A 14724-nucleotide genomic window follows, 5' to 3' on the forward strand; every position below is an offset into this window, starting at 1 on the left:
ATCTTGAAGAAGAGAGCTGCCTGGCGCTCATCACACTGTGTTGGGCAGCGGCTAAGATAGTTTGAAAGAAGGCATGTGGGGAAATCAGAACTGGCAAAATTTCACAGGAGAAAAGTGGCTCTTGACTTGTTCACCTTTTGAGAGCCTTTGGGGCCCACTGAGAATAGTCTCATAAGCCCCCTTGGGTACGACATGCTGGCTGTCCAATTGTGTTTGTTCACTCCTCAGAAGAGCCACACCCAAGAGGAGGGTTACTGATGTTGCCTGGCATCAGGTACCACGTGAGAACCCCAACCCAGAGACTGCACGTGAGTGAGGACTTTTTCCCCAGAGGACTGTGGCCCTTACCACAGTCACAAGCTCACAAACATGAGCACAGTGGATTTTTTCTTGTGCATCGATGGAACTCAAGGCATAATATACGTTGAAGAAATGGATGAATGGAGCAAAGAAAGAAGCCGGCAGCTCATTAGAACTTTGTGCTTGGATAAATATATGCTGTCTTTGTGGATTTATTGAAGTGATTAAATATTACATGCTGTGAAATCCCAAAAACACTGTCTATTAACGATGCTACAACACAACGCTTAAGAGCATGCTAGCCACAGAAGACAAAACCTTGGTGGCTGTAGAGAACAAAAACACATTGATGTTAATGCTGCAGAAGGAAAGATACTGTGGCTTTTTTTTTTTTTTTTTTTTGCGGTACGCGGGGCCTCTCACCGTCGTGGCCTCTCCCATCGGGGAGCACAGGCCCCAGACGCGCAGGCTCAGCGGCCATGGCCCACGGGCCCAGCCACTCCGCGGCATGTGAGATCCTCCCGGACTGGGGCAGGAACCCGTGTCCCCTGCATCGGCAGGCGGACTCTCAACCACTGCGCCACCAGGGAAGCCCCGATACTGTGGCTTTTTGCCAGTGGTCTTGATGGATTCTGGTATAACCACCTCCTGCGTCCCTGATCAGTGCAGCAAACCATCCACAGAAGGCCACGAGCTCCCAAACAGCTGCCACTGTCTAACCTCCTCTCCGGAAAGCTCTAGAGAAAAATACTTTCCATCTTCCCCAGGCAGACTTTTCTTACTGGAAGGCACATCTTCCCTGAGGAGTATAAAAGTGGAGAAGAAAACTTCCAGGATAAACAAGGAGCCAGGACTAAACAGACAACGCCCTCAGGCTCCACTCAGGACAGCCCATATTTAATGTAGACCTGTAACTGCGGAGTGAGAGCTACTCAGAAATGTATACCCACGAGTGTAACGAGCTGTAATATATGAACTGATTTTGGAGTCACATGTAATATGCTTAACATAACACTGCAACCAGGGGAGCCATTTTTTAGGAATAAAACGAGGGAGAATAAATACCATTAATTCAGAATGAATGACCTGGGAGTTCCCAGTGAATGGGAGATTCTCTCGCTCTGACATTGGATTCTAATTGCAGAGGGACGATCTTAGTTGTCACTAACCAACTTTTGAAACAAATAATATAAAATATAATTTGTTAGATATAAGACCTATAGGCCTTGGGGTTGGTGAACACCCCACTTGGTGGGAACCCCAGGAGAGTGACAGTTACTGACTGGCCACCACGGCCAAAAAACCAGTTCTTAACAGGCTCTCTCAGGGGTTTTCTTGGATAACTGGAGAGAAAACAGACCACATGAATTATGACAGCTGCCCCAATCCTTAATCTCTCCCCTCTGTTTAGCTGTGTCGGTATCGATAGACAGTTAAAAGGCCCCAGGACCTTCCTGGGGGTCCATGGCCAACATTCATGGCCAGCACCAAGGAGACTCAGGAGGAGACACAGAGCACCTGATGCCAGTTAGGGAGCATGGCAGGGGTTCACAGCTGCACCAGCCTGCATTCCCCCCAAATTCTGTCTAGTGGGTCCCCATCTGGTCAGTATGGATGGAATGCCCAGAGGACCACACGTCTTGTTTGTGGGATCCTCCTTCTGATTCAGGACTGATCTTGTCCAGTGTTTTCCAAAATGAATACAGTGAGATGTGTAGAAGTATTCTTCATGAAAGAAGATGGTGACCTATGATTTCATGAGGAGAAGTGCTGGGTTAAACAGATTTCTTTTTCATGGGACTTCTCAGGGCTTATGACATTGTGAGTTTCCAGGAGAACGGTAATTGTCGTGATGTGTTCCAAAAAAGCATTTCACCAGACTTAAGGCTTCTCAAAATCCACTGTGGGAAACAGTGGTCTGCGCTCGCTACAGGGTTCCTCTTCCTATTTCAAGTCCACACACAGTATTCTGCTTGTTTTTAGGCTCATATCATCCACTCTGGGAACATTTGTTCCCTGACTCCCATCACACCACACATGGCTGGAATGTGAAGAAAAACACGAAGCCCACCTTGTCTTTGGAGATCTGCTCAGCATCTGCTTCTTTCTGGCGTGTTTGAAAGGCAGTGTTCCCCGGTGCACTTTTCCCTGGGCCTAAAGGTCAGCTGATGAGTACTCTACCTCGAGCTGGAGAGACCAGGTGGCAGGCAGTCAGAGGCAGGTGAGCAAGCACCCTGTGGCCACACAGCACCAAGGCCAGTGGCCCAGTGCTCAGGCTCAAACCCAGCTCCTCGATTCAGCAGCTGCTCAGTGGGAGGACACGAGCACCCACCTCACACAGTGGTTTGGAGACCCCAAAGAGGCCCTGCACATCAAGGACCCGGCGTGGTATCTGACATACCACAAACACGAACAATGATCATTCAGGGATCATGGGGTAAGAAGAGAGAACACATCCCAAAGAAAATGATAAGTGGGCAAAGTTTTTGCAAAAGCTCCTCATTAAGCTGCTGTTCTAAGAATGGAATAAATACATTTTATTTCATTTTATTTTTTCCTGGAGTTCTATAAAAGGAGGCTCACTTCTTATTTTGCATCACCCTCTCCACTACCCTGTCTGCCCTACCTTCCTGCCAACATTTATTGAGCTTTTATATTCTAGAGTATAGAATAGCCAGTTCCAGATCCTAAGGGTGTGAAGACAAACGCCATAATACAGAACTTGAGTTCCCTGTGGTCCAGTGGGTGAGACAGGCAAGTAATCGTACAAATAATGCCGTGTGATAAATGCTGCAGTTCAAGATGTAGCGGGGAGAGCATGATTCCGTCCCCAGCAACAGTAGGTCCTCAATACATTTTAACTACTTAAAGGACTGAGACAACAAATGAGTCTCATTTATACTGGATGTGAAGGTTGTCTTTGATTTGAGGGGCAGACTATCTTTCAGATGTTAATTCATATTTTCTCCCTGCATTCTCCCTTCTGTCGTTTCCAGCAGCAGTCCAGATTTTCTAGTTCTTTGCCCCAGAAAACCATCAGGAAATCGGCTGAAACTGCCCTGTGTTTTGGCAGGACGTGCTGCCACTGCAGAGACTGTTCTGGGTGACCTGAGGGACAGTGGGGAAGCTGAGAGGCACCAAGGGGTGGCCTGTGGGCCTGCACGCAGCACCCAGACCTCAGAAAGGGGGCAGTGAGGCTCGTGTGGGGAGCCTGAAGTGGGGAGGGGCGTCAGGTTCTACAGCCCGTGTGCACGGAAGCCGAGAGCCACCAGACTTCATGGACATACTTACATTCCCTCTAAAATTGTAACCTACTGCCCCCTCCCTGGACAAACACTTGGAAGTTTGCTTGCCTTTTGGTGACAGTCAATTGAGGTGTTCGACTCCAGAGTTTTTCTTCCTAAGTTTTTCTTCCAAGTTTTTCTTCCTCAGCTTCAAGGCTGAGGATCCAAGGGACTATGAAATGGACTGGACCTGGATGTAATAGGAGACAAGCTGGAGAAAGAGGGGAAGAGAACCTGCTTCCCTTCTGCTCTTTGCTCCTGCTGGAGAATCATAGCTATTATTCTGAAGGAGACACATTTATCAACTGCAGGTCTTCCATCCCCGGTGCTCTCCAGAGCATTCTTGATAGAGGCCCAGTCCACCTCTGCTTGGACATTCCCATTTCAGTCAATGCCTGTTTGGCCTCAGCCATTCTTGACCCTCAAAAGCCAGAACTTCAAGACTAGCTCCTTCAAGCCCCTGTCTAGCCCCTGCACCTCCTTTTACATTTCAATTCCTGATACAGCCCGAGCTGTCACCATAGCAGAGCAGAAGGCAAATATGTGATGTGAACTCATCTTTGCTTGGTGAAGAGCATGGCCATGGGGAGGGGAGAATAAGAACAACAGGAACAGTGGAAGTGACATAAACATGGTTTAGACATTTTAACATCACCCTGAAGGTTCACACTGAAGAAAGATGTAATTTTTTTTTAAATGTTGGAAACAGGAATCAAAAGTTTACTTGGAACTAGTACATGGGTGTGAGGTGTCAGGGTTTACTGTATTTGGGGGTAGGTGGTAGAACATCTTTGATGTTTTCATTAGATATTGCAGAGTAACATGAAAAATAAATCCCTTGAAGGCAGCAATGGAGAACCAATTATTAGAAAATGTCCCCAAAGTGATCCCTCCTGGATAAAAAGAAACTAAAACATAAATTTCTAGAAAACAGTGGAGAACGCTTAATAGCAAAACCTATGGAACAAGAAAGCTACTTGTAGAGGAAAATTCATAGCCTTAAATACCTCCTTCTTAAAAGAATGTAAAAATGTACCAAGTACTCACCTAAGGGAATTAGGAAAATTATAGTTCTTATAAACAAGAGAAACCAGGAAGAAATAACAAAATACAAAACAAAAAGAATGCATCAGGAAATCCAAAACTTTAAGGTAAACTTTGTGAAGCTGATTAAAGAGGGAAAAAACAGAGAAAGATAGCAAAAATATACAAAATTAGGAATGAGAAAAGAAATTACCACAAATACAGGAGAGACTGAATATATAATATAAATGATATACACATGTAACTTTGTGGTAACACATTTGATGTCTAGAGAAAGCAGTAATTTCCTAGAAAACATGCAATCAGCTAAACATAAGAAGTAGAGTATCTGCACAGACCAGTCACCATTGCAGATAGTAAAAAGGTGATCAAAGACCTACCATTAACAAAGCACTAAAATCAGATGTTTCATGTCTGAGTTTTATCTAATCCTTGAAAAGCAGGTAATGTCAGTGTTTAATTATTCTGGGCCATGTAAAAATATCGAAAGCTCCCCAATTCTTGTATAAAGACAGAGTGACTTTTATACTGAAGTACTGACAAAAGAAGTTTAAAAAAAAATCAACCTTCCCATTTGGTCACATTGTGTCTTCTTGTATACACTGCTAGATCCAATCTGCTAATATTTAATTTAGAATGTTTACATTTGTATTCCAACAAACACATGTAAGGTGAGGCTATGCAACACTTGTGGTCCGGTTGGGAGGAAGTGTCTTTATAGAGGAAAGCCCCTCAGAATGGATTTCGATGGCCCCTTATATAGAAATAAAAGCAGAAGGCAGAAATGCAACTTGGATTCCAGTTGCCATCTTATTGAGTCAGGAACTCTGGACCTTAGGCAAGAAATGTAAGAACTGTGTAAAATCAATCACCTTAAAAATTGCTCTGATGGGGCTTCCCTGGTGGCGCAGTGCTTGAGAGTCCGCCTGCCGATGCAGGAGACGCGGGTTCGTGCCCCATTTCGGGAGGATCCCACATGCCGCGGAGCGGCTGGGCCCGTGAGCCATGGCCGCTGGGCCTGCGCGTCCGGAGCCTGTGCTCCGCAAATGGGAGAGGCCACAACAGTGAGAGGCCCGCATAACGCAAGAAAAAAAAAAAAAAAAAAAAAAAAAAATTGCTCTGATGTACTGGTTGCTCTCGTTCTGCCTCTCCACAGGTTTGAAAAAAACCCTTAAAAAGACCTGAATGCTTGTGCTCAGGGGCAGCAAAGCAAGGCAGGTGCTGGGAAGACAGCACCCTCCCTGGCATCACAGCTCAGGGAGGTCAGAATGGCAAGAGTGAGTCATGGTTGCTCTCAGAGTTGAGCACAGCAGATTAAGGGAGAGGTGGAAGAAAGGAATTAGCTCACGTGATTAGCTCCTCTCCTGGACCGTGGACTCATTCCCTCCAACAGCCCCTTATCCCCCCTTGTGTCTTCATTCTGTCACCATCTTTTCTCCACCTTTGCGGCTCCCATTCACTCCCTGTACCCGTCAAAGCCTAACTTCTGCCTCCCCTCTCCATGGAAATGCTCTAGTCCTCAATGCTAAATTCACAAGGTGCTTTCTTTGCTGCATTTCCTGCAACTGGGGTTTCCAACAACAACTCATGCTGGGCCATTTCCACTTACCATTGCCTATGGGCTCTCGAACCTTTCATTTAAGACTTATCACAATCTAGTCCAAACTCAGGTCGAAATCTTTTTTGACTTTGGTCTCCCCACCTGTTAAATCAAATAATTGTATTAAATAATTACTACTTTTTCTTCCAGCTCGAAATTACAATTCTAAGGCTTCCCTGGTCCTTTTCTGCTGGAACCAATCTCTCTACTCTGAACATGAATAAAAGTTTATTTGTACCTATCACATACTGCATCAATTTGCTCAACAGATCATTTGAGCATCCACTCCAGGTCAAGAGTTGTGCTGGGGGATGAAGAGGTAAAGAGGCAAGCAAAGCAGACGCAGCCCCTGCTCCCAAGAGCAGCACCACCAGATGTGGATATAGGGGTTCAACCTCTTCTGAGATAGTTTACTAAGAGCAGCAGCCAACTGCACATGTCCCCCATGGCTTTGCACAAAGGAGGTAGAGAGAAAAGTTTGCCCAAAGCACGAAAAGCCCTTGTGCACCTAAACCTTACCTGCCTGCTTGACTCTGCTCTTGGATGAAGACCAGGAGGTGGCAGGAAGTCCAGCTGCGAAGGGGACGTGGTATGGTGCTTTCCCGAACGCTGCCTATTGCAACGCTCACGGGGAAGGATTCAGGATTCTAAACAAAAGGGAAAATAAACCATGTAAAGGACAGTCCTTTTTTTTTACAGCACCACATTGAGATTTTGAATAGAGGTACTTTTCACTTCAGACAGAGGAGTCAAGGTTATTTATTTTTCTCTTTTGCTTAAGTAAAAAGAGATGCTTGATCATGCACCATGATCAAGTGGGGTTTATCCCAGGTATGCAAGGATTCTTCAATATACGCAAATCAATCAATGTGGTACACCATATTAACAAACTGAAGGAGAAAAACCATATGATCATCTCAACAGATGCAGAAAAAGCTTTCAGCAAAATTCAACACACATTTATGATAAAAACCGTCCAGAAAGTAGGCACAGACAGAACTTACCTCAACATAATAAAGGCCATATATGACAAACCCACAGCCAACATGGTTCTCAATGGTGAAAACCTGAAACCATTTCCATTAAGATCAGGAACAACACAAGGTTGCCCACTCTCACCACTATTATTCAACATAGTTTTGGAAGTTTTAGCCAAAGCAATCAGAGAAGAAAAAGAAAGAAAAGGAATCCAAATCAGAAAAGAAGAAGTAAAGCTGTCACTGTTTGCAGATGACATGATACTATAGATAGAGAATCCTAAAGATGCTACCAGAAAACTACTAGAGCTAATCAATGTATTTGGTAAAGGATTAGGATACAAAATTAATGCACAGAAACCTCTTGCATTCCTACACACTAATGATGAAAAATCTGAAAGAGAAATTAAGGAAACACTCTCATTTACCACTGCAACAAAAAGAATGAAATACTTAGGAATAAACCTACCTAAGGAGACAAAAGACCTGTATGCAGAAAACTATAAGTCACTGATGAAAGAAATTAAAGATGATACAAACAGATGGAGAGATATACCATGTTCTTGGATTGGAAGAATCAACAATGTGAAAATGACTCTACTACCCAAAGCAATCTACAGATTCAATGCAATCATTATCAAACTACCAATGGCATTTTTCACAGAATTAGAACAAAAAATTTCACAATTTGTATGGAAACACAAAAGACCCCAAATAGCCAAAGCAATCTTGAGAAAGAAAAACAAAGATGGAGGATTCAGGCTCCCAGACTTCAGACTATACTACAAAGCTACTGTCATCAAGACAGTATGGTACTGGTACAAAAACAGAAATATAGATCAATGGAACAGGACAGAAAGCCCAGAGATAAACCCATGCACATATGGTCACCTTATTTTTGATAAAGGAGGCAAGATTATACAATGGAGAAAAGACAGCCTCTTCAATAAGTGGTGCTGGGAAAACTGGACAGGTACACGTAAAAGAAGGAAATTAGAACACTCCCTAACACCATACACAAAAGTAAACTCAAAATGGATTAAAGAACTAAATGTAAGGCCAGACACTATTAAACTCTTAGAGGAAAACATAGGCAGAACACTCTATGACATAAATCACAGAAAGATCCTTTTGGACCCACCTCCTAGAGAAATGGAAATAAAAACAAAACTAAACAAATGGGACCTAATGAAACTTAAAAGCTTTTGCACAGTAAAGGAAACCATAACTAGACAAAAAGACAACCCTCAGAATGGGAGAAGATATTTGCAAATGAAGCAACTGACAAAGAATTAATCTCCAAAATTTACTAGCAGCTCAATAACCAAAAAACAAACAACCCAATCCAAAAATGGCCAGAAGACCTAAATAGACATTTCTCCAAAGAAGATATACAGATTGCCAACAAACACATGAGAGAATGCTCAACATCACTAATCATTAGAGAAATGCAAATCACAATTACAATGAGATATCAGCTCACACCAGTCAGAATGGCCATCATCAAAAAATCTACACACAATAAATGCTGGAGATGGTGTGGAGAAAAGGGAACGCTCTTGCACTGTTGGTGGGAATGTAAATGGATACAGCCACTATGGAGAACAGTATGGAGGTTCCTTAAAAAACTAAAAATAGAACTACCATATGACCCAGCAATCCCACTACTGGGCATAGACCCTGAGAAAACCATAATTCAAAGAGTCATGTACCACAATGTTCATTGCAACTCTATTTACAATAACCAGGACATGGAAGCAACCTAAGTGTCCATTGACAGAAGGATGGATAAAGAAGACATCGCACATATATACAGTGGAATATTACTCAACCATAAAAAGAAATGAATTTGAGTTATTTGTAGTGAGATGGATGGACCTAGAGTCTGTCATACAGAGTGAAGTAAGTCAGAAAGAGAAAAACAAATACCATATGCTAACACATAATATATGGAATCTAAAAACAAAACAAAACAAAACAAAATGGTTATGAAAGAACCTAGGGACAGGACAGGAATAAAGACGCAGATGTAGAGAATGGACTTGAGGACATGGGGTGGGGGGAAGGGTAAGTTGGGACGAAGTGAGAGAGTGGCTTGGATTAATGTATACTACCAAATGTAAAATAGATAGCTAGTGGGAAGCAGCCGCATAGCACAGGGAGATCAACTCGGTGCTTTGTGACCACCTAGAAGGGTGGGATAGGGAGGGTGGGAGGGAGACGCAGGAGGGAGGAGATATGGGGATATATGTATATGTATAGCTGATTCCCTTTGTTATAAAGCAGAAACTAATACACCATTGTAAAGCAATTATACTCCAATAAAGATGTTAAAGAAAGAAAAAAAAAGAGATGCTTGGCAGGTGTGACTCATGTAGAAGGCTTTCAAAGATGGTGAAGCCAAATGACCACTATGGTTCAGATCATGGAAACACTCAGAGAACACTCACATGCAAGCATCAAGAATGAAAACATGATAAAAAAAAAAAAATGACCCTTATGAGAAAACATTTAAAAAATGGCAATGTTGAAAGTGGTCAGGTCCTACAATAAACTATTGGCTCTGTAGCTCTCATCTGAACGTTTTTTCTCACGACAAGTTTTCAGAAAGCAGAAGTAAAATGATTCCCAGAACCACAGTGCTGCGTTCTATTCCGTGAGTAGAGTCTCTGAATTGGAACAACCTGGGATGGCTCATACATTTCGTTTCATTCATGCTTCCTGTCATTCATGCTGGAAATTTCTTTTGTGCATTTAGCCTATGAGGACATACAGTTTGGGGCTGAAAAAGATGGTACTTTTTAGCCAAAGAGAGTCTGTTTTCTAAGCCACCAACCGTAGGGGTGCCGAGGGCCTGGTGAAAGGAGTTCCATTAGCATAGAAAACCACTGTGCTGCACTGAGCAGATTTGGGGCCTTAGTAAATTAAATGTAACCTGTAGGTTTATTTGGACACCAACAGTTTTAGGGTTGGAAGACACAACTGGTTGCTGCAATACACAAAAGTTTATTTTTGACTTTTTTCTTTTCTGAAAGCAAAATATAATAGAACTGAACATCAATGAATTTTGTACAACAAAAACAGCTTTTAATATGGAACAGACAGTCCATGAAGGTTTTAAAATCTCGGAACGGCTTCCCTTTTTCAAAGTCATGCTTTCTTGCAGTCCACGAGGAGTTGGCACGAAGAGATGGTGGCAGGCCACTGGGTGAGGTGAGTGGAAGAACGGGTGGGCTTCCCTAGATCCTAGTCAGCTGGTGCCATAGACTGGATGGGAGGATGCTTTCCACTTTCTCCATGACAAAGTTTAAGGGGGCAAACAAAGTGCTGAGGAACTGCGAACAAACGAGAAAAGCAGAGAAGTCAGGAGAAATCTTCAAGAATACAAAATGAACCTCTCCAACTCATGCTTTCATCTTAAGTCTCTGCATTATAAAAAGTTTCCAAAGGCTACGATTTCATATTTATGTTTGTAGGAAACATTGGTTGACGAACAAACCTACATTCCAGCTTCTGCACCCGCCCCCCTGGCTCTGATGGATGAGGGGGAGAAGTGTTGGCTGACAGGCCCTTCACTCCTCTGACAGCTGCCCACAGTTCTGAGGCCTTCCAACCAGCCTTCAGGATCTGAGGGCTGCCCATGGAGATGACCAGTGCCATCAAAAGGGACTGACAGATGGGTGGCAAGTGAGCAGAAGAGTTAAAAAAAATGGTGACAACTTCTCCACCTGCTTGCCTAGTTATAGAACTTTAAGTGGAAAAGGCAACAACAGAAAAAAAAAGTCCAGTTTGTCCTATGGTTGTGAATTGCTTTGGGATCCTATTGTCTCCCAAACACCTGCAGCCCATGTTCTTTTCTGAACTACCTGCTTAGTGGTGAGCATCATGGGAGCCTTGGGGAGGGCAGCAAGCTGGCCAGTCCATGGACGACACGTCCTTGTGGAAAAGGTGCTGCTCTGAGGAGAGCTTTGGGATCTCTTTCATTTGGTTACTGAATTCCTTTCTGTTCTTCATGTAGAGAATAATGCTTATTATCTGTGCCTTTTAGGAAAGTCAGGCGCCTTGCCTGAGACTCAGTTAACATAATCTCAAATCTGTTCTGATTATGTTCTCGTGAAGAATCAGCCTCCCTCTACAAGCCATCCAGCATCTGGCAGAAGAGGTGCCCTAACCCAACCAGGCACAAGACGGGTGTTTGGATGGGTTTCCTTGCTCTCTGTTCAGAACCAAGGTATCGTCTCACTAGGGTTCAATGTCTGGTTCTTGTACTGTGGAGTCCTTTGTCCCAATCCCTTGCCCATAGCACAGCACAGTCTACACCACCAAGAATTTCCCACACAAGTGTGCTGTAGGACGTGAGTACATACGCAGAGGGGGAACATGGTCTGAGGCCAGACAAATTAGTAGACCTGCACGTAGTGAAGTTAAAACAGTCTCCTCTACTGGTCATATGTTCTGTGGATTGCGGGTCCTCAAGAAGGGGTATGGTAGGCAAGTTCCCCAAATTTACACGACCTCAGAACCTGTCCGTCTTCTTCTTCTTTTTTTAAAGAACCAGTAGAATGCAAACTGGGAAGGCCTGTCCCACATTATGGCAGGACCAGCAAGTGCGAGACTTGTGTAACGAAAACTCGAGAGAGTATAAGGTTCGGAACCCTTCTCTGTACTGCATCTTTTACATCAATTGAATATGTTTACTCAGTAAGGCACTTAAGTACTGGGTGAGATATAAAAGCATCTAGGACAAAAGTCCCACTGTCAGGAAGCTCAAAGCCTAGGGGTTGGGGAAGGGAGCCACTAAGACCTGTACCCAGCAAACTAACAATACCAGGTAGACCACGACAGAGTGGAAGATAGACACACAAACAAAGCACCAGGAAGGTTTGGGAAAGGGAGAGAATCCATTTTGTCGAAAGGAACAGGAAAAACTGAAAGTGAGGTGACTGAAATAGTCCCCAGTGGATGGCTGGGGTATGAAAAGACAGAGATGGGGTAAGAATGGTAAGGAAAGAAATGTGAGTAGGTGGGCCTTCCAGGCTCAATAAACAGCTGGAACAGAAAGGGGAAAGCAGCTGGTATGACTAGAAGGGATGGAGGTAGAGTTCAAAAGCAACTAGCATAACTCTGGGGAGGGCCTTGAGTGCCAGGCTGTTAAGGAACTTGCAGTTAAGAAAAAGGCAGCCACGTTAGTACTTGACTGAAGGTAGGATGGCTCTTTCCTCAAGTGGGTGTTAGATTATAGGGCAATGCCTGGCAACCTTCTGAAATTATCCTTTGTTGGGTGCACAGTACCACATGGGATGCTCACCCTACTTAATGGACTGCCTGTCCTTTTCAGTTTAGAGCTGGATGCAGTTGGAAGGCATTGTGGGAGATACTAGGCCCAGGAATGAGTAATTACTGCCCGAGCTGCCCCTGAAAGAGTTTGTAAAATCCTAGTTCTGAGAGGATGACATGGAACAAGTCTACTGATTGTATCAGACCGACATGATAACACTGTAGAATTTAAAATATTTGTACATAACATTTATTCATTTGTTTGTAATCAGAGATTGTCAAGGCTCCATAACACACAGCATTTGCCTATAATAATCAGCTCCATAAAGAGGAGCTAGGTGCTAAAGTAGTCTGGATGAACCGAGGATCCTGACAGTGGCAGGAAGATGAGGCCCAATGAACAAGGTGATTTTGCTGGTGAAGTTATCATATCCTGCAAACCTAATCCAAAACAGATTTATAACCACCGAAGTTGTGACTGAGGTGGGAACAAGTGATGCATTAGCCTGAGCCAGTGTGGTTAGATGATAGGAATCGCTCAAAGTCTACACCCTGGGCGACTTCATACACTAAACGGGGGGACAGCAGGGAGCCTCAGCTTGCGTAGCAGAATGAATGGAGATGTTGTTACAAAGCTGGTTCAAAATAAAGGCCTGTCTGTTTGCTTAGTTTTGGTCACTGACCTGACTTGGATAAAAAGCGTAAAAGGGAGGCCACTGGAAATTAAGTGGCAGGCCTCGCCCAGTCTGTGGTCTGTAAATGCCCCTCTTTCCACCCTGCGCAGCAAGATGCAGTGAACCCTGGCCCCCTGGACACACCTGTGCTTCTCGACCAGGTTCCACAAGAGAGTTAAATCCTAATACCTCCCACGTATGTGATCATTTACTGCTCTCCCTCATATCTAGAATGTTCTATCCTTGGGACAGTCGAGGAAGGAATGCCTTGAACCCTTTCCTAGAGACCCTAATTCTCTCGCAGCACCCCAGTTGCGATGCACACCCTTTGTTACTAGGTTACCTTCCTCCTTAGCAGCGCTCTCCGACACCTCCTCCCCAACCCTCGCCCACATGGAGGAAGCAGCAAAATGTAATGGGGTGCCTGAAACCGTTAAGCCCTTTTCATTTAGTAACCAGACAAAGGTCAGTGGCTTTCATCAGGAGGTATTAAACAAAAAAAGTTTGGTGGAACATGCTTTGCTTACTTAGGATGCTTCTTTGCACGTTTGAATATCAGTCAACACTTTTTGGCCGAAGACTCAACCAATGCACGTAGAGAAACAACAGTTTCACTTAGGGACTTGGGAAATTTTATTGCCTGAAAAGTTAAGTCTGAATGAGCAACACCAGGCAACCCTGGAACAGCTCATCTGTCTCAATGTCCAAAACTTCTGTCCTGGGGGCAGACATACACGGTCCAAAATGCACCATAATTCAATCAGTGTCTTGTGGTGAGAAAAAGCAACTGAACTAATAAAAGAGAGAGAGCAACACTTCAATCGCCTGACCCTCTTTTTCCCGAAACACCGTTATTTAGAAGAAGGTCATGGCTCCGCAACGTGCTTCGTTAACATTTGAAACGCCTCTGCTTATCTGAATAAGTTCCAGGTGCCCTACTGCAATCGGACAATTGACATTTCACTGTAATCAATATCAGACTTCAAAGAGGTCAGGGCGTATAAGTTGAAGACAAGAGTCAGAAGTCAGGGGGCTGGATCTCAGGGAAAAAGAGAGACCAGAGGAGGAAAGACAGGGCCCTTCAAACAGAAGAGGTCAGAATGCTGACCTTCCCACATTCTGTGAGGGGCTGGGTTTGGAATGATCACTTATTTATATGAGCAACCTTATCTTGGTAACCAAACATTCTAGGAAGAGTTAGTCCTAAGTCATTGAGGTAGATTAGATTAGGCGGAGAGAGTTGAAGCCTCTCATTTTACTATTTTCCAGTGGCTCACACTTGGCTGCGGGCTTCCTTACTGGCTGCATATCAACATGTAAACACACTGGAGAGTTCCCAAGCTGCAGGCAGCCTGGCGGGTGGCAGTGCAATCTCTCTCCATCTACTGAGTCATTATCCCAGGGACATTATCTCAGGCGAGGTCTGAGAAAATCATTTTCACAAGCTGCAAATGGCTGCAGGCAGCCTATAGGGCGGCTGAGATAACCTGTGGGGGGCTTCACGAGGGCCTGATGAAGTGACAAGAGTGCAAATGTGGAGAAGACTCCGGAGCAGTGGGGGGGGGGGG

At 44.1% G+C, this 14724-nt stretch overlaps 1 protein-coding gene across 4 annotated transcripts in view; it reads right to left on the reverse strand.

Moving 5' to 3' along the window:
* Window positions 1-10191: 10191 nt before the first annotated feature.
* The window catches only part of ST7 (suppression of tumorigenicity 7), a 254016-nt gene continuing 249483 nt past the window's right edge, over window positions 10192-14724 (reverse strand). For 2 of the 4 annotated variants that reach the window (XM_007450777.1, XM_007450779.1), the window contains exon 15: window positions 10192-10540. In XM_007450777.1, the coding sequence (XP_007450839.1) occupies window positions 10445-10540 (96 nt within the window). In that variant the 3' untranslated portion in view covers window positions 10192-10444. The remainder of the gene's footprint in view (window positions 10541-14724) is intronic. The other 2 variants (XM_007450778.1, XM_007450775.1) reach the window with 2 other exon arrangements.

This window comes from Lipotes vexillifer, unplaced genomic scaffold, assembly GCF_000442215.2.
Source record: "Lipotes vexillifer unplaced genomic scaffold, Lipotes_vexillifer_v1.1 scaffold314, whole genome shotgun sequence".
NCBI classification, from domain to species: domain Eukaryota; kingdom Metazoa; phylum Chordata; class Mammalia; order Artiodactyla; family Lipotidae; genus Lipotes; species Lipotes vexillifer.